We start from the raw sequence: 18,572 nt of genomic DNA, 5'->3' as shown, positions 1-18,572 counted from the left end.
CTGAATGAAAGGGAAAAAAACAATGCATCAAAATGTATGAGCCAAGGGCAGTTGTGGTGGCTCACACCTGTAATCCCAGCACTTTGGGAGGCCACAGTGGGAGGACTGCTTGAGTCCAGGAGTTCAAGACCAGCCTGGGTAATATGGCAAGACCTCATCTCTACAAAAAAAAATAAAATTTAGCTGGGTGTGGTGGCACGTGCCTGTGGTCCCACTCCTCAGGAGGCTGAGGCAGAAGGATCACCTGAGCCCAGGAGGTTGAGGCTGTAGTGAACCGTGTTTGTGCCACTGTGCTCCAGCCTCGGCAGCACAGTGAGACTGTGTCTTTTTTTTTTTTTTTTTTTTTTTTTGAGACAGTCTTGCTCTGTTGCCCCTGCTGGAGCGCAGTGGCGCAATCTCTGCTCACTGCAGCCTCTGCCTCCTGAGTTCAAGCAATTGTCCTGCCTCAACCTCCGGAGTAGCTGGGACTACAGGTGTGTGCTGCCACACCCAGCTAAATTTTTTTGTATTTTCATAGAGATGGGGTTTCACCTTGTTGGCCAGGCTGGTCTCAAACTTCTGACCTCAAGTGATTGGCCTGCCTCAGCCTCCCAAAGTGCTGGGATTACAGGTAGGGGCCACTGCACCCGGCTGAGACTGTGCATCAGGATAAAAAAAAAAAAAAATCACACTAGACCTGGGTGTAACTGCCCTGGAGGCCCTTGCTCTGGGTGACCCTGAGTAAACGACTTACCTCTCCTGAGCCTCAGGGTGCTCATTTGTACAGTGGGACCAAAGCCACCTACTTCAGAGTTGAGAGGATTAAGAAACCGCATGCAAAGTAGCTAGCCTGCTGCCTGGTAAGCATGTAAGGGGGCATAAATTGCTATGGGGTAGGCTATCATCTGAGCCATTTCCAAAACCAGAAGCAGCTCGTTTAAGCTTCATAACCACTCTATGAAGAAGACATGTTTATGTCCATGCTACAGATACTGAAATGGATGCATAGAAAGGGAAAGTGACTTGCCCTGGGTCACACAGGCAGTGGCTGAATTAAGATCTGAATCCAGGCCACCTGGATCCAGAATCCATACTCCAGCTTTACTGAGGGACACTGAAAGGTTTCAAATGGAGAAGGAAAATGGTCAGATTGCCCTAACAGCAACATCACTGTGGGATGAGGTCAACAAATATTTAGGATGCTAAATCTGCAGGGCTTGGTGATCTATTAGAAATATGTTGTTGAGGCCGGGCGTGGTGGCTCAAGCCTGTAATCCCAGCACTTTGGGAGGCCGAGACGGGCGGAACACGAGGTCAGGAGATCGAGACCATCCTGGCTAACACGGTGAAACCCCGTCTCTACTAAAAATAAAAAAATACAAAAAACTAGCTGGGCGAGGTGATGGACGCCTGTAGTCCCAGCTACTCGGGAGGCTGAGGCAGGAGAATGGCGTAAACCCGGGAGGCGGAGCTTGCAGTGAGCTGAGATCGGGCCACTGCACTCCAGCCTAGGCAACAAAGCATGACTCCGTCTCAAAAAAAAAAAAAAAAAAAGAAATATGTTGTTGAGCCCAGGCATGGTGGCTCACGCCTGTAATCCCAGCACTTTGGAAGGTAGAGGCAGGCGGATAACAAGGTCAGGAGATCGAGACCATCCTGGCTAACACGGTGAAACCCCCTCTCTACTAAAAATACAAAAATTAGCCGGGTGTGGTGGCAGGTGCCTGTAGCCCCAGCTACTAGGGAGGCTGAGGTAGGAGAATGGCGTGAACCCGGGAGGTGGAGCTTGCAATGAGCCGAGATCGCACCACCGCACTCCAGCCTGGGCGACAGACCAAGACTCCATCTCAAAAAAAAAAAAAAAAAAAAAAAAAAGGGAACATGTTGAATAAGGAAGAGGAGGAGACTGGACAGAAAAGGAGGTGAAGCAGGAGTGCAAGAACTTGAGGTTGGAGGGCTAGAGGAAGCAGAGGAGCACATGTGGTCTGTACTCTGAAGGAGAGGGCACCACATTCTGAGAACCTCTCCATGACAGAACACCTGGCCTGGTGGGAGGTAGGTGGGGGTTCCTGAGAAAATGTGTGAGCAGAAGGTCCATTAGAAATTAATTAGAGAAGAACAGACGGAATGGTGTTCCATGCAGAGGGAACAGCATTTGCACAGCCTTGCGGGGGCGAGTCATGCGGAGAGTGCCAGACACAGAAATAGGAGCACAGTGGGAACTGCGGCTGTATGGGTAGGCAGCAGCGACCTGCAGGGCCTCACAGGCCTAAAAGCTCTGTTCTCTTCCTAGAAGGATGGGAAGTCAGCTAGGATTTGCGGAGGGTGGGGAGGAGGGAATAGAGAGGGCCAGGTCTGTGTTCCCAAAGCTCACCCTGGCTACAGGTTGGAGACAGACCAGACCAAATGCTGGGAGCAGTTAGGTGATTATGGAGGCCTTCTAGGTGAGTTCCCGGTTGTGTGGAAGCGGGAGATGAAGGTGGAGGGAAGTGGCTGGGTTCAAGAGGTACTTAGGGAGCACAAGTGGCAGGACTCAGTGCCAGATCCCTTATGGGGAAGCTTGGGATTCTTTAAGGTGGTGGGATAGTCAGTCACCTGGCTAACAAACCCTCAAAGAGGGCTGGAGAGCTGGGAGAAGCTCATGAGGCTCAGCCTCCAGGTCTGGAGCTGAGTCCTGGCCCGGCTCTTCCGTGAGTCATCTGCACACAAGTTCTATTAGTGAGAGTGCTGGACAAGATTTCCTGGGGACAAGGACCCACCTCCAGGAGCTCCGTGATGTGCCAGGGAGAGGGGCATGACTCTGAGAAGAGAGAAGGAACAGCCAGGGGCTGGCATATTGATGGTAGAAACCATGGCAGAGGTCTCAACTGGTGTGTAACTGTGGAATGTTACCCGGAGACAGGACAAAAATGTCCTGTTTATTAACCGAGGCGGGAGAGCTGGAAAGACAGGAAGTTGTGGAAGGAAGGAGGGACATTAAAGGTGGGGCCTGACGGGAAACAGTGGTTCCCAGTGATGCCCAGACCCAGGGAGGGGCTTTGGGGCAGGTTCACTGGAGAAATGGGGAAAAACGAAGGTCCCAAAAACAAAAGACAGAATGTCAGAGCTAGGGCCCGGGATGGCTCTTCTATAAGAAATCTCAAACCCCACTGGCAATGGCAGAAACTGCGGTAGGAAAAGTTCCTACAAGTGAGGAGAGTGGGGACAGTGGCTGGTGGTGACAGGAAGGAAACAGGCGGAGGAGGCACTCGCCAGGGAAGACCTTGCGCCCCTTCAGCGACCTGCTCACCGCCCCGCCTGCTTCCGGATTCCTCCCCGCCGGTCCCGGCTGCAGTGTAGGGAAGGCCTGGGCCGGGGGCGCCCCCCAAGGCTGCGGAACAGCCATCACGGGAGCCGGCACACACCCAGTAACCACCGCTGGGGCCCGCGCCACGTGGCTGCTAGTTTCCATCCACTTCTCCCGCTTTGTAATGCCGGGCAAGACGCTTTATGTTGATTTCACACACTCTTAAAGGGTCCCAGGCCGCAGTCTGAAAACCCCTGCTCCTGAGCAAGTTGGGTTTCCCTAGAGACCAGGAGGCGGAGGTAGTTCCGTCGTTTATTTACACGGTAAGGAGCTTCCAGATTATTCCCAGGACCTGGCTATGAGTCTAGGCAGGAGGAGGCCCAATCATGGGAGGCGCCAGAGAGGAAGAGGACATGGACCAGGCATGGGAGCCAGGTCTAAGGAACCCCCACACCTCCAAGGTTCTCACAGTTGGCCTTGACCAAAATATCCGAAAATTCTCATGTAGAAACTGGTTCTTCCAGCCTAAGCAACATGGTGAAACCCCAACTATACAAATAAATACAAAAACTAGCCGGGTGTGGTGTCCGCGCTTGTGGTCCTCCGCCCGCGCTCGTCCCAGCTACTCGGAAGGCTGAAGTGGGAGGATCACCTGAGCCCGGGAGGTCGAAGCTGCGGTGAGCCAAGATTGTGCCACAGCACCCCAGCCTGGGCGACAGAGGGACAGCCTGTCCAGAAACAAAAACAAAAAAACACCAAACCTGTCTTTTAGGGAAGGTTAATCACCAAAATGTCAAGTGTTAAATACTTAATTTGCAGACCTCAAATCGATCGGCAAAACGATGGGCTTTTAAAAATCATGCCGGGTGTAGCTGGGTAAGCATGAATTTATTCACCAAGGGCCCGATTCCCAAGGTAAGGGACCCTGAAGTGTGAAGGACATGGCTTCCGGGGAACCCAAAGGTAGGGAGCGCTCCTGAGCCAGCGGTGGGTCTGGAGACTCCGCGAGCGCGCAGGCCGCGGGACGGCGTCCCTTGCGCGCAGCAGCTAGAGGCCAACAGCCCAACAGCCCAACGGCCCCCAGGGAGCAGAGCCCCGCGATCCCGGCGCCGCCTGCGGCTGGGTTTTTTGGCAGCGGGCGCGCCGTCCGTGAGGACGACGGCTCCGGTGGTCTCCCGGGTGCGCGAGACACGGGGCGCTCCCCGTCCACGCACGACCCTCCCTCCAGGAGCGCCTCCCGCCCCGGCCCCGCATTCTGCGCAGCCCGGGTGACCCAACTACACCTCACTTCAAAGGCCCCCACGCCCGGGCGTGCCCCCCGCCTGCGCTCGGCAGGTGGGAGTGCAGGGCGGAGGGCGCGGGCGGCCCCAGGAGGCGCCCGGACCTTCCCGAGAATTCTAGGCCGCGCAGGCGCATTGAGGTCGGCGCGGGGGCGTGCGAGAGGCGCGGGGCGGTGACTGAGGGAAGGTTTCCCGGGCTGGGCCACGAGCAGGGCCTGCGCGCGCCAACGGGAGGGGCGGACCACGGCGAGAGCGCAGGCGCAGGCGCGCGGCCGCGGCGGCGGTTGGGGAGGGTTCTTCCGGAAGGTTCGGGAGGCTTCTGGAAAAAGCGCTGCGCGCTGGGCGGGCCCGTCGCTATATAAGGCAGGCGCGGGGGCGGCGCGTCAGTTGCTTCAGCGTCTTGGTGCTGCTGTGCCGTGGAACGTTTGCAGCCTCTTAGCCAAGGTGTGAGGGGTGGTTGTGGGGGCCTGTGGAGGTGGATTGGGGAGTGGGGGCGGCTGGCGCGGAGCGGAGGCTGTGGGGGCCGAACGGGGGCCCTGAACCCGCCAGGGCCGCGCTCCCGGGCGGCCGCGCTCCCTATTCCGGAGGCCGTGGGCCCGCTGCTGTCTCCGCAGCCCGCATCAGGAATGGGCTGGGCGGCTGCTTCCCGAGGCTCCGCAGCAGCCCCGCAGCTGGCGCCGCACGCGAGCAGAGCGGCCCTGTGGCTGGGGGCCCCCCGGCCGGCCCAGCTGGGGGCGCAGGCGGAGGAGGCCGCCCTGGCGGAGCCGCGGCCCGCGCGGGAGGGCACACGGGCTGTCGGTTGGGGACCGCGGCGCGGGACTGGGCCGGGCCTGCAGCGGCCTCCCGGAAGCGCGCACGCTCGTGGTAGTTACCGCGCTCCGAAATGAGGTCATCCTTTGTCAGCCGCCCTTCTATTTTCGGTTTACTTAAACTTCGCAAATCTGCAATCCGGCTTTAAAAATACTGGGAGGACGCGATGGAATCTCGTGTTGCCCCTGTAGACGTCCTGCAGGGTTTTAAACCGGCGCGGTGTCGTTCCAGATGCCTGAGGAAACGCAGACCCAGGACCAACCGATGGAGGAGGAGGAGGTTGAGACGTTCGCCTTTCAGGCAGAAATTGCCCAGTTGATGTCATTGATTATCAATACTTTCTATTCGAACAAAGAGATCTTTCTGAGAGAGCTAATTTCAAATTCATCAGATGTAAGTCGTTTATTAACCCAGAATAGGATTTTGGTTTCAATATGAACTTCTTGGGGGCTGTATGCTTAATTAATATTTTGTGTTAATAGGCATTGGACAAAATCCGGTATGAGAGCTTGACGGATCCCAGTAAATTAGACTCTGGGAAAGAGCTGCATATTAACCTGATACCAAATAAACAAGATCGAACCCTCACTATCGTGGATACTGGAATTGGGATGACCAAGGCTGACTTGATCAATAACCTTGGTACTATCGCCAAGTCTGGGACCAAAGCGTTCATGGAAGCTTTGCAGGCTGGTGCAGATATCTCCATGATTGGCCAGTTCGGTGTTGGTTTTTATTCTGCTTATTTGGTTGCTGAGAAAGTAACTGTGATCACCAAACATAACGATGATGAGCAGTACGCCTGGGAGTCCTCAGCAGGGGGATCATTTACAGTGAGGACAGACACAGGTAGGTACCTGAACACTCACTGGTTAAGTCAGTGGCGGAATGGTGGGGTGCTGCAACCCTTGGACCCCTGGGGATGCGGCGAAGTTCACAGAAATGTGTTTACCCAAGGATCAGGAACAAGCTTAGAGCTCTGAATTAGTGTGTAATGGTACGACTTGGTGATTACTTCTTTTGGGCAATGCACTTAGATCTGCTGTGGGAGCCTTTGCATCTGTAGTAAGGGCAAACCTCGCTTCATAGACACGTGTTATAAGGGTTAAGCATGGCGTTGAGCACTAAATTGAATGTATTATTGAGTCAATTTTCCTTGTTTCTCTTGTAGGTGAACCTATGGGTCGTGGAACAAAGGTTATCCTACACCTGAAAGAAGACCAAACTGAGTACTTGGAGGAACGAAGAATAAAGGAGATTGTGAAGAAACATTCTCAGTTTATTGGCTATCCCATTACTCTTTTTGTAAGTTTCTACATAATTGCAGAGTGAATTACTGTCTGTAGGTGACTGGGGTGACTGTATGTACTACATCCTTGGTTCCTAGGTCTGTTGAACTAGTCTGAAGCCTGGGGAACCTAAGCTCTGCTAACTCTGTGAGGTTCCTCGGGCTATTAAGTAGATATAGCAAATATTGATGAGAAGCTGCCTGGCTGCTTCTCATCCTCGCTAATTTAGGCTTTGGCCTTAGGTTGAAAGTAGTGGGGCAGCGCTATGACTTAGTTCTAGAGTGCAGCAGTGATGCGATTTCATGTCTTTTGAAGGTGGAGAAGGAACGTGATAAAGAAGTCAGCGATGATGAGGCTGAAGAAAAAGAAGACAAAGAAGAAGAAAAAGAAAAAGAAGAGAAAGAGTCTGAAGACAAACCTGAAATTGAAGATGTTGGTTCTGATGAGGAAGAAGAAGAAAAGAAGGATGGTGACAAGAAGAAGAAAAAGAAGATTAAGGAGAAGTACATCGATCAAGAAGAACTCAACAAAACAAAGCCCATCTGGACCAGAAATCCCGACGATATTACTAATGAGGAGTATGGAGAATTCTACAAGAGCTTGACCAATGACTGGGAAGATCACTTGGCAGTGAAGGTGAGTGAGGGACTGATGGATGCTTCAAGCTTGTCTTTAGATTATCATCCCACCACCCCAAATATCTGCTATAATGCATTGTTCATTGGTACATAGTGTGTCTGTTCTATTACAGCATTTTTCAGTTGAAGGGCAGTTGGAATTCAGAGCCCTTCTATTTGTCCCACGACGTGCTCCTTTTGACCTGTTTGAAAACAGAAAGAAAAAGAACAACATCAAATTGTATGTACGCAGAGTTTTCATCATGGATAACTGTGAGGAGCTAATCCCTGAATATCTGAGTAAGTATAGATAGGAAAAATAATGACTGTCACTGATTAAAGAAATACTTTTGGCTGGGCATGGTGGCTCACACCTGTAATCCTAGCAGTTTGGGAACCCGGGGTGTGCGGATCACTTGAGGTCAGGAGTTCAAGTCCAGCCTGGCCAACATGGTGAAACTCCATCTCCTAAAATTGGAAAAATTAGCCCGATGTGGTGGCATGCTGAGGCATGAAAATAGCTTGAAAACCCCCCTGGGAGGCAGAGGTTGCTGTGAGCGGAGATGGCGCCACTGCCTTCCAGCCTGGGCAACAGAGTGAGACTCTGTCTCAAAAATAATCTCCTATCATCTCCAGGTTCTTATCTTTGCTTTTGGGGGTGTACATAGTACCAGTTTTGTCCTTGGAATGACTCAGTGCATTTGATTTTTATATTTTTTTCAGACTTCATTAGAGGAGTGGTAGACTCAGAGGATCTCCCTCTAAATATATCCCGTGAGATGTTGCAGCAAAGCAAAATTTTGAAAGTTATCAGGAAGAATTTGGTCAAAAAATGCTTAGAACTCTTTACTGAACTGGCGGAAGATAAAGAGAACTACAAGAAGTTCTATGAGCAGTTCTCTAAAAACATAAAGGTTGGTGTAAATATTTGACCATTGGTAGTTTCCCAACTGGCCTCTTTTTAGATTTCTTTTTGAATTCAGGAAGTCTTTAGTAAAGAACATACTTTGTTTTAGCTTGGAATACATGAAGACTCACAAAATCGGAAGAAGCTTTCAGAGCTGTTAAGGTACTACACATCTGCCTCTGGCGATGAGATGGTTTCTCTCAAGGATTACTGCACCAGAATGAAGGAAAACCAGAAACATATCTATTACATCACAGGTAGGGGGACGCTATGTTACAGTCCTACACGTCGTTCTTATAACCTTGTAGGCTCTGTGGGTGTGTTTTCTACTCAGGTGGCACTGTTACAACTGGCGTTGATCTAGGCAAGATAATTAACATAAACTAGGTCATTATTTGTCTTAGGTTCTGCCTAGGTATCTGGCTAGCAAAAGTTAGAAGTAGATGAAGCCATTCTTAATGTTAAAAGGTCTAAAAGTAACTTTGTAATACCTCAGGTGAGACCAAGGACCAGGTAGCTAACTCAGCCTTTGTGGAACGTCTTCGGAAACATGGCTTAGAAGTGATCTATATGATCGAGCCCATTGATGAGTACTGTGTCCAACAGCTAAAGGAATTTGAGGGGAAGACATTAGTGTCAGTCACCAAAGAGGGCTTGGAACTTCCAGAGGATGAAGAAGAGAAAAAGAAACAGGAAGAGAAAAAAACAAAGTTTGAGAACCTCTGCAAAATCATGAAAGACATACTGGAGAAAAAAGTTGAAAAGGTATGTGAATACAGCATTTCCTGATCATTGATACCTCTAAGGTGCTTTCAAGCTTAGTCATACATGACCCATTTTCCCTTGCTTTCAACTTAAAATAGAAAACTATGTCATGTATGGTTGGGCGTGGTGGCTCATGCCTGTAATCCCAGCACTTTGGGAGGCTGAGGCAGTGGATCACAAGGTCAGGAGATGGAGACCATCCTGGCTAACATGGTGAAACCCTGTCTCTACTAAAAATACAAAAAAATTAGCCAGGCGTGGTGCCGGGCGCCTGGAGGCTGAGGCAGGAGAATCTCCTGAACCCGGGAGGCAGAGGTTGCAGTGAGCCAAGATTGCACCACTGCATCTCCAGCCTGGGTGACCAAGCGAGACTATCCCGGGAAAAAAAAAAAGGTTGTGTAAAACGAAATTAATTATAACCTGTGCTCTTTGGATACCTAATGCAACATGTAAGTTCTATTTGATAATGGTATTTTGGATCTATTGTTTGGGTTCTTCAGATTTCATTTGACAATGAAAGTTTAGGGTAATCTTTCTAGGCTCCTAGTCATCACTTCTTGATTACAGGTGGTTGTGTCAAACCGATTGGTGACATCTCCATGCTGTATTGTCACAAGCACATACGGCTGGACAGCAAACATGGAGAGAATCATGAAAGCTCAAGCCCTAAGAGACAACTCAACAATGGGTTACATGGCAGCAAAGAAACACCTGGAGATAAACCCTGACCATTCCATTATTGAGACCTTAAGGCAAAAGGCAGAGGCTGATAAGAACGACAAGTCTGTGAAGGATCTGGTCATCTTGCTTTACGAAACTGCACTCCTGTCTTCTGGCTTCAGTCTGGAAGATCCCCAGACACATGCCAACAGGATCTACAGGATGATCAAACTTGGTCTGGGTAAGCCTAATACTATGTAATGTTAAAAAGGAAAGAAATACACATGACAGTGAAGAAAGTGGTAAACTTTCAGTTATCCAAACTTGGAGCACCTTGTCCTGCTTGGAGGCATTCAAGAATATTTTTTTTAGGGATAAGTAAGGTCTTATAAGAGCTAAGAAATGAAATTGAGATTCATATGCCCTGTAAATACTGTCTTGAAAGCAGGTATAAACCAGGAGTATTACACTAATAGCTGGCTTTAAGAAATCTTTCTAATATGAGGATTTTATTTTGGAAACAGGTATTGATGAAGATGATCCTACTGCTGATGATACCAGTGCAGCTGTAACTGAAGAAATGCCGCCCCTCGAAGGAGATGACGACACATCACGCATGGAAGAAGTAGACTAACCTCCGGCTGAGGGGATGACTTACCTGTTCAATACTCTACAATTCTTCTGATAATATATTTTCAAGGATGTTTTTCTTTATTTTTGTTAATATTAAAAAGTCTGTATGGCATGACAGCAACTACTTTAAGGGGAAGATAAGATTTCTGTCTATTTCTAAGTGATGCTGTGGTACCTTAGGCATTAAAGCAGAGCTAGTAATGCTTTTTTAGTTTCACATTGGTTTATTTTAACAGATTGGGGTAACGTGTGTGGTAAGATGTATGTAACATAATAACTTTGTGGTCTAAAGTGTTTAGCTCTCAAGCCGGGGGATTTCTAAGTAGACCAAATCTTGTTATTGAAGTGTTCTCGAGCTATATATACCTGGATGTTTAGAAAAGTATTTGTTACATCTTGTAGGATCTACTTTTTGAACTTTTCATCCCCTGTAGTTGCCAATTTTGCATGTACTAGTCCTCTAGAAATAGGTTAAACTGAAGCAACTTGATAGAAGGAACTCTCCACAGGGCTTGTTTTCCAAAGAAAAAGTATTGTTTGGAGGAGCAAAGTTATAAGCCTACCTAAGCATATCATAAAGCTGTTCAAAAATAACTCAAGTCTTGTGGATGGAAATGTAGTGCTGGAGTCACATTCTGCTTAAAGTTGTAACAAATACAGATGAGTTAAAAGATGTTGTGTGACAGTGTGTCTTATTTAGGGGGAAAGGGGAATATCTGGATGACATTGGTGCCAAAATGTAAAACATGAGGTGCTAGCAGTAGACTGTTAAACACTGGCCGCTCCAAGGGTTGACATGATCTTCCCAGCATATACTCCGCAGGTGTGGGGTGGAGCAACATGAAGTAGGCACAGAAAATAGCAATGCAGACAACGTGTATCCCCTGTCTCCGTGAGTTTACACGTGTTCTCCCCTTAGCGTCCACATTGTTTTGATGTTATTCATGGAATATCTTCTGTTCTAAATACAGCCACTTAATTTCTTGGCCTTACAGTGTCTCAAAGTTGTTTACCAAATCTACTTCAAAGCTATCCTGTTTGAAATCTCTCCTTACTAATTTTCTGGTTTTTTATTGAACCAGCTGACACCTGTAAGCAGCAGGTAACAAGCTGGTGGGAAAAGATGGGCTGGCACAAGTCGAAAAAGTGCCCGGAGCAGTGGCTCACGCCTGTAATCCAGCACTTGCAGGTAGATCACCTGAGGTGAGGCGAGCAGCCAGCCTGATCAACATGGAGAAATCTCATCTCTACTAAAAATGCAAAATTAGCCGGGTGTGGTGGTGGGTCCCTGTAATCCTAGCTACTAGGGAGCCTGAGGCAGGAGAATCACTTGAACCCGGGAGGCGAAGGTTGCGGCTGGCTAGGATTGTGCCATTGCACTCCAGCCTGGGCAGCAGGAGCGAAACTCCATCTCAAAAAAAAAAAAGATGGAAAATACCAGCTCAATAGGTAAGATTCTCTCTGGGGACTGGGGGTGGTAATGGCTAAATAAAAGTCTTCACTTCTGAAATTTGGTGGTTCTAGAAAGAAAATTTGGTTAGATAGCGGCCGGGCGCGGTGGCTCAAGCCTGTAATCCCAGCTCTTTGGGAGGCCGAGACGGGTGGATCACGAGGTCAGGAGATCGAGACCATCCTGGCTAACACGGTGAAACCCCGTCTCTACTAAAAATACAAAAAACTAGCCGGGCGAGGTGGCGGGCGCTTGTAGTCCCAGCTACTCCGGAGGCTGAGGCAGGAGAATGGCGTAAACCCAGGAGGCGGAGCTTGCAAGTGAGCTGAGATCCGGCCACTGCAGTCCAGCCCGGGCTACAGAGCAAGACTCCGTCTCAAAAAAAAAAAAAAAAAAGAAAATTTGGTTAGATAGCATATAGGATTTGTATTCTGAGCCTAATGCAATATATAAAAATGATAGGAAATGCCTGGGACTTGGATATGTGACAGTGACTAAGGGGACAGTGCACAGGCAGGGAGAGGCCTTTGTCTCAGTCCCTCGTGCTAAGCAGGTATTGAATGCTTGGTAAATGGCAATCACATTTAATCCTTTAAATCCTCTGAGAAGTTGTTAGTTCCCTTAGACAATATATAAGAGGAATATGTAAATTGAGGTCTTAGTAGTGGCTGAATTTAAATTTAACTCCAAAGCCCCATATTATTGTAAGTTTTGTTGCACACTAAAAGGTGTTAGCAGCTAGAAGAAAAGTTTATGGTGTTGAACTAGAAAGTGAATGGCAAAAAGGGCAAAAAGTCAATTTTGTTTTATCCCAGGTCTAGCAAGAGAATATTAAATCTTAAGATTTCTTTCAATTTAAAACATAAGGCACTTGAGGGGATCAGTCAATGTAGGACCTCCATAAATGATCTCCCAAATGAACTCATCCTCCTGGAGTTACTGGAAAAGCGTTTATGGCAAATAGATGGGTACTTACCTGCGCATCTGGACCTATCTCCCAGCAACCCCTGTGCTGGAGACTGCACCACCAAGAAGATGGATCCCCAGCCCAGTGAGTGAGAAGGTGAGCTAGATGACACATGAATGTCGTGCTGAAAATGCCCTTGTACTGCTCCAGGACCACAATTCTTACCCTATCGCTTCAAAATTCACTGTTGTTTCAAACCTTCCATAATCAAGTTCCATCCTGCCAAGGAGACTAGTGAATGCAGAAAAGACATGCAAACTGGACAAGAGAAAGACTTCATAGATGACATGGTTGTCTAGGTAGGAAACTCATAAGAAATCTACCAAAATGATACTAGAAGTGATTTTAGCATAGGATAGGAGATCAATATATAAAAATCTGTTGAGCCAGGCATGGTGATTCACGCCTGTAATCCTAACACTTTGGGAAGCCAAGATAGGATTGCTTGAGCCCAGGAGTAAAAGACTGCCTAGGCAACAAAGCGAGACCCTGTTCCTCTGAAGAAAGTAAACTAAGGCCAGGTGTGGTGGTTCATGCCTGTAATCCCAGCACTTTGGGAGGCCGAGGTGGGTAGATCACCTAAGGGTCAGGAGTTCCAGACCAGCCTGGCCAACATGGCAAAACCCCATCTCTACTAAAAATACAAAAATTAGCCAGGCGTGATGGCAGGCACCTGTAATCTCAGCTACTCGGGAGGCTGAGCTGTGGCAGGAGAATAACTTGAACCCGGGAGGCGGAGGTTGCAGCGAGCGGATTGTGCCACTGCACTCCAGACTGGGCAACAGAAGGAGACACTGTCTCCAAAAAAAAAAAAAAAAAAAGCCAGGCTTGGCGGCACATGCCTGTAGGCCAGCTACCTGGGAGGCTGAGGTGGGAGGTTGCATGAGCTCAGGTGTTCAAGGCTGCGGTGAGCCATAATCATTCCCCTGCACCCCAACTTGGGACACAGAGCAAGACCCTGTCTATAACAATAAAAAAAAAGAATGAAAGAAAGAAAAGCAGTAGTTGCCTGGGGCCAGGAGTCAGAGTGGGGAGTGACTGCAGAGAGGCAAGAAGGAGCTTTTGAGGGCAATGGAAGTGTTGGAAAATGATCAGGTGGTACCAGCTGTGTGTGTGTGTGTGTGTGTGTGTGTGTGTGTGTTTTCTTTTTCTTTTTTTTTTTTTTTTTTTGAGATGGAGTCTCACTCCGTTGCAGGCTGGAGTGCAGTGGCGTGATCTTGGCTCACTGAAACCTCCGCCTCCTGGGTTCAAGCAATTCTCCTGCCTCAGCCTCCTGAGTAGCTGGGATTACAGGCACTCACCACCATGCCCGGCTAATTTTTTGTTTTTGTTTTCCAACAAGTCTCACTTTGTTGCCCAGGCTGGAGTGCAATGGTGCAATCTTGGCTCACTGCAAACTCACCTGGTGGGCCCATATTCCAGCTTTCATTTTACTTATTACATTTTATTTTGTTTTTTTTTTTCTTTTTTTTCTGTTTGAGGCAGAGTCTGGCTCTGTCTCCCAGGCTGGAGTGCAGTGGCAGGATCTCGGCTCACTGCAAGCTCCGCCTCCTGGGTTCACACCATTCTCCTGTCCCAGCCTCCCAAGTAGCTGGGACTACAGGCGCCTGCCAACACGCCCGGCTAATTTTTTTGTATTTTTAGTACAGATGGGGTTTCACCATGTTAGCTAGGATGGTCTCGATCTCCTGACCTCGTGATTCGCCCGTCTTGGCCTCCCAAAGTGCTGGGATTACAGGCGAGCCACCACTCCCAGCCGGTTTTTTTTTTTTTTTTTTGAGACAGTCTTGCTCTGTTGCCTAGACTGGAGTGCAGTGGCACAATCTTGGCTCACTGCAACCTCTGCCTCCCAGATTCAAGTAGTCCGCCCGCCTCAGCCTCCCAGGAAGCTGGGATTACAAGTATGTGTCACCACGCCCAGCTAATTTTTGTATTTTTAGTAGAGACAGGGTTTCACCATGTTGGCCAGGCTGGTCTTGAACTCCTGATTTCAAGGGATCCGCCTACCTCCACCTCCAAAAGTGCGGGGATTACAAGCATGAGGCACCACACCTGCCTTATTTTATTTTATTTTATTTTATTTTATTTTATTTTATATTTTATTATTTGAGACAGGGTCTGGCTCTGTTGCCCCGGCTGGAGTGCAGTGGTACAAGCTCAGCTCACTGCAGCCTTGACCTTCCAGGATCAAGCGATCCTCCCAAATCAGCCTCCCAAGCAGCTGAGACTACAAGCAGGTGCCACCATGCCTGCCTAACTGCTAATTTTTGTATTTTTTATAGAGACGGGGGGGCTCTCACCATATTGCCCAGGCTGGTCTTGAATGCCTGCCTCAGCCTCCCAAAGCTCTGGGATTACAGGTGTGAGGCATCGCACCCGGCCCTTCTTTATTTTATAGATAAGAAAAGCAAGCTCTGGAAGTGGAGGACGCACAGGGCTCTCTGGGTTAAAGGGAGGCCAGGGCCGTGGTGCAAGCACCAGGCTTCTACTCCTGCACCCTGGCACCTCCCAAATGGCCAAGGACTCGGCAGGGTCTGGGGAGTGGGATGGACGTCCTAGGCTCAGCTCTGCTTCCAGGGAAGGGGTTCAGGAGGAGCAGATAGGCCCAGTCTTGAGTTTAAGGCTACCAACGTGTGTGTATTTTGCTTAGGTTTGTATCCCAAATACTCATAACAGTGTCTGGCACATGGCAGGCACACAAATCTTTGCCAACAAATAACAAATTAACCTAAGCACTTCATGGTTTATACTTTCACTTACAGTTTCTAATTTTTTTTATTTTTTTTATTTTTTTTGAGACTGAGCCTCGTTCTGTCACCCAGGTTGGAGTGCAGTGGCACCATCTTGGCTCACCACAACCTCCACCCTTCCAGGTTCAAACAATTCTTGTGCCTCAGCCTCCTGAGTAGCTAGGACCACAGGCACACATCACCACACCTGGCTAATTTTCTTCTTTTATAAGCTATTTATTTTGGAGATTTCCAGAACATTCAAAATAGAAGAAGATAGATAATAACAAATGTTGGCAAGGATGTGGAAAATTGGAACTCTCACAGGTACACTGCTGGTAGGAATGTAAAATGATACTGTTCTGGAAAACAGTCTGACTGTTCCTCAAAATGTTAAACATAGCATTGCCATACGATCCAGCGATTCCACTCCTGGCGATTTACTCAAGATGAATGGATAAACAAAATGTGGTCTATGCACATAATGGAATATTATTCAGCCTTAAAAAGGAAGAAAATTCTGACACTTGCTACAACCTGGATGAACCTTAAAGACGTTGTACTAAGTGCAATAAGCCAGTCACAGAAGGACACACACTGTATGATTCCACTTAGCTCAGGTCCCTCGAGTAGGCAAATTCAGAGAGATTCAGGAAATACAATGCTGGTTGCCAGAAGCTTGGGGAGGAGGGAAGGGAGGGTTAGCATTGAATGGGAACAGTTTTCATTTGGGAAGATGAACAAGTTCTGAAGACGGATGGTGATGATGGTTGTACAACAATGTGAATATCTCCACCACTGAACTGCAGACTTAAAAATTGTTAAAATGATAAACTTCATGTTATGTATATTTTATGTATGTATGTATGTATGTATTTATTTATTTTTGGAGACAGAATGTTACTCTGTCATCCAGGCTAGAGTGCAGTGGCGCGACTTTGGCTCACTGCAACCTCCACCTCCAGGGTTCAAGTTATTCTCCTGCCTCAGCCTCCCAAGTAGCTCGGATTACAAGCACTGCCACCACGCCTGGCTAATTTTTTGTATTTTTAGTAGAGATGGGATTTCTCCATGTTGCCCAGGCTGGTCTCGAACTACTGACCAGCTGAGGTCAGAAGGCTGAGGCAGGAGAATAGCTTGAACCTGGGAGGCAGAGGTTGCAGTGAACTGAGATTGTGCCATTGCGTTCCAGCCTGGGCAACAAGAGCGAAACTGTCTCAAAAACAAACACACACACACACACACACACACACACACACACCCCCAAAAAGAGAGAGAAATCATTCCAGGCAGAGGAGCTCTGGTGTGTGAGGTCTTAGAAAGAGACGTCTGTCAGTTTTTTTTTTCTTTTTCTTTTTTCTATTTTTTGAGACAGAGTCTTGCTCTGTGCCCAGGCTAGAGTGCAGTGGTATAATATCGGCTCACTGCAACCTCTGCCTCTCGGGTTCAAGTGATTCTCCTGCCTCAGCTTCTTGAGTAGCTGGGATTACAGGCACCAGCCACCATGCCCAGCTAACTTTTGTATTTTAGTAGAGATGGGGTTTCACCATGTTGGCCAGGGTGGTCTCGAACTCCTGACCTCGTGATTTGCCCACCTCAGCCTCCCAAAGCGCTGGGATTACAGGTGTGAGCCACCACACCCGGCCTGTAACATACAACTGACCATTGTAAACCATTTTTAAGTGTATAATCCAGTGCATTAACTGCCTTCACAATGTTATGCAACTATCATTACTATTTCCAAAACTTTTTCATTCCCCCAGCAACAACTCGGTACCCAGTAAGCCATCAATTGCCTGAGATGGTCTCCATGTCCCCTTGCACCAGGCTAAATCCTTCCACTCTTTCACTATCTGGCCCCAGGTAATCCTTCCATCACCTGGTCTCAGAAAATATTTTCCTGACATAACGTAAGCCCTGCACACACTCTCCTTGCACCCTCTACCTTTCTCTGTAGCATTACGCAACTGTTAATGAAGTGACCATTCGTTTCAGGTCAGTCTTCTTGTCTCTCCACTGCCTGTCAGCCCAGGAGGGAAGGCGTGAGTGTTCACTGCTACATTGGTGCATGTGGCAAACACCTGATACGTATTTGTGGCCTGAGTGCAGAAGTGGTATGTACAACTGATGTTTTCCCCCTTCCTGTGGGGATGACAATTTGTTTAAAATAATTCTGTACAATTTAGGAAGCTTTTGTTCCCTTTGCTAAGCCTTCAAGATCTGCTGAAGACTTTGAAAGTGTGATTATAGACTCTTCTTCCATAGGGGGGAATGTCACATCACCTCCCTGGGAAGAACATTCCAGGAAGCAGGGCTTTTAGTGAGTCACGGTGTATTAATAGCACCATCAAAATCGGAACAAAGATGCCATTATGTTAGTGCAGAGCCAGTGAGCTGAACACGCTATCTGCCAAGTGTATGTTTTTGCTTGGAACATCTATCATCTTCTTATGAAAGCATTTTAGGCCTTAACACTTGATCAATGAAAGTTCTATAATTTGAAATGCAGTCCAAAAAGAAGCACTCTTGTTTTTTGTGAGCCACCGTGCCCGACCATGAGGTCTTGTTTTTTTAATGCCAGGTTAAAATTCAAAAAACAGGCCGGGCGCGGTGGCTCACGCCTGTAATCCCAGTACTCTGGGAGACCAAGGCGGGTGGATCAGGGGGTCAGGAGGCTGAGACCGTCCTGGCTAACACAGTGAAACCTCGTCTCTACTAAAAATACAAAAAATTGGCTGGGCGTGGTGGCAGGAGCCTGTAGTCCCAGCTACTTGGGAGGCTGAGTGAATGGTGTGAATCCGGGAGGCGGAGGTTTCAGTGAGCTGAGATCGTGCCACTGCACTCCAGCCTGGGCGACAGAGCCAGACTCCATCTCAAAAAAAAAAAAAAAAAAAAATCAAAAAAAAAAAAACAGGCCAGGCGCAGTGGTTCACACCTGTAATATCAGCATTTTGGGAGGCTGAGGTGGGTGGATCATTTGAGGTTAGGAGCTGGAGACCAGCCTGAGCAATGTGGTGAAACCCCATCTCTACTAAAAAATAAAAATAAAAATAAAAATAACAGAAAACACATTAGAATGAAAACCAATAAAACATTTAACATCTGAAGGCCATTCGTTGTGGATATAGAAAAGTATGCTATTTTGGCTGGGCGCAGTGGCTCAAGCCTGTAATCCCAGTACTTTGGGAGGCCGAGACAGG

At 48.1% G+C, this 18,572-nt stretch overlaps 1 protein-coding gene across 1 annotated transcript; it reads left to right on the top strand.

The window, feature by feature from the left end:
• Positions 1 to 4,818: 4,818 nt before the first annotated feature.
• HSP90AA1 (heat shock protein 90 alpha family class A member 1) lies at positions 4,819 to 10,899 on the top strand. Its single transcript, XM_037984526.2, has 11 exons — positions 4,819 to 4,989; positions 5,587 to 5,748; positions 5,838 to 6,204; positions 6,527 to 6,660; positions 6,960 to 7,280; positions 7,396 to 7,561; positions 7,985 to 8,175; positions 8,278 to 8,425; positions 8,665 to 8,933; positions 9,501 to 9,834; positions 10,118 to 10,899. The coding sequence occupies exons 2-11, from the start codon at positions 5,587 to 5,589 to the stop codon at positions 10,225 to 10,227; spliced, it is 2,202 nt and encodes a 733-aa protein (XP_037840454.1). The 5' UTR covers positions 4,819 to 4,989; the 3' UTR covers positions 10,228 to 10,899.
• The last annotated feature ends 7,673 nt before the right edge of the window (positions 10,900 to 18,572 follow it).

Source organism: Chlorocebus sabaeus, chromosome 24 (genome assembly GCF_047675955.1).
Source record: "Chlorocebus sabaeus isolate Y175 chromosome 24, mChlSab1.0.hap1, whole genome shotgun sequence".
In the NCBI taxonomy this organism is placed as follows: Eukaryota; Metazoa; Chordata; class Mammalia; order Primates; family Cercopithecidae; genus Chlorocebus; species Chlorocebus sabaeus.
The sequence above is the reverse complement of the archived record's forward strand: the minus strand, read 5'-3'. Positions and strand labels throughout refer to the sequence as shown.

What these genes read in the sequence shown, in the direction of transcription:
- HSP90AA1 (XM_037984526.2), top strand. Translation starts at nt 5,587, where the DNA reads ATGCCTGAGGAAACGCAGACCCAGGACCAACCGATGGAGGAGGAGGAG. An exon ending in GCTATCCCATTACTCTTTTT is followed by an intron (nt 6,661 to 6,959) that starts GTAAGTTTCTAC and finishes TGTCTTTTGAAG; the next exon opens with GTGGAGAAGGAACGTGATAA. An exon ending in TGGAGAAAAAAGTTGAAAAG is followed by an intron (nt 8,934 to 9,500) that starts GTATGTGAATAC and finishes TCTTGATTACAG; the next exon opens with GTGGTTGTGTCAAACCGATT.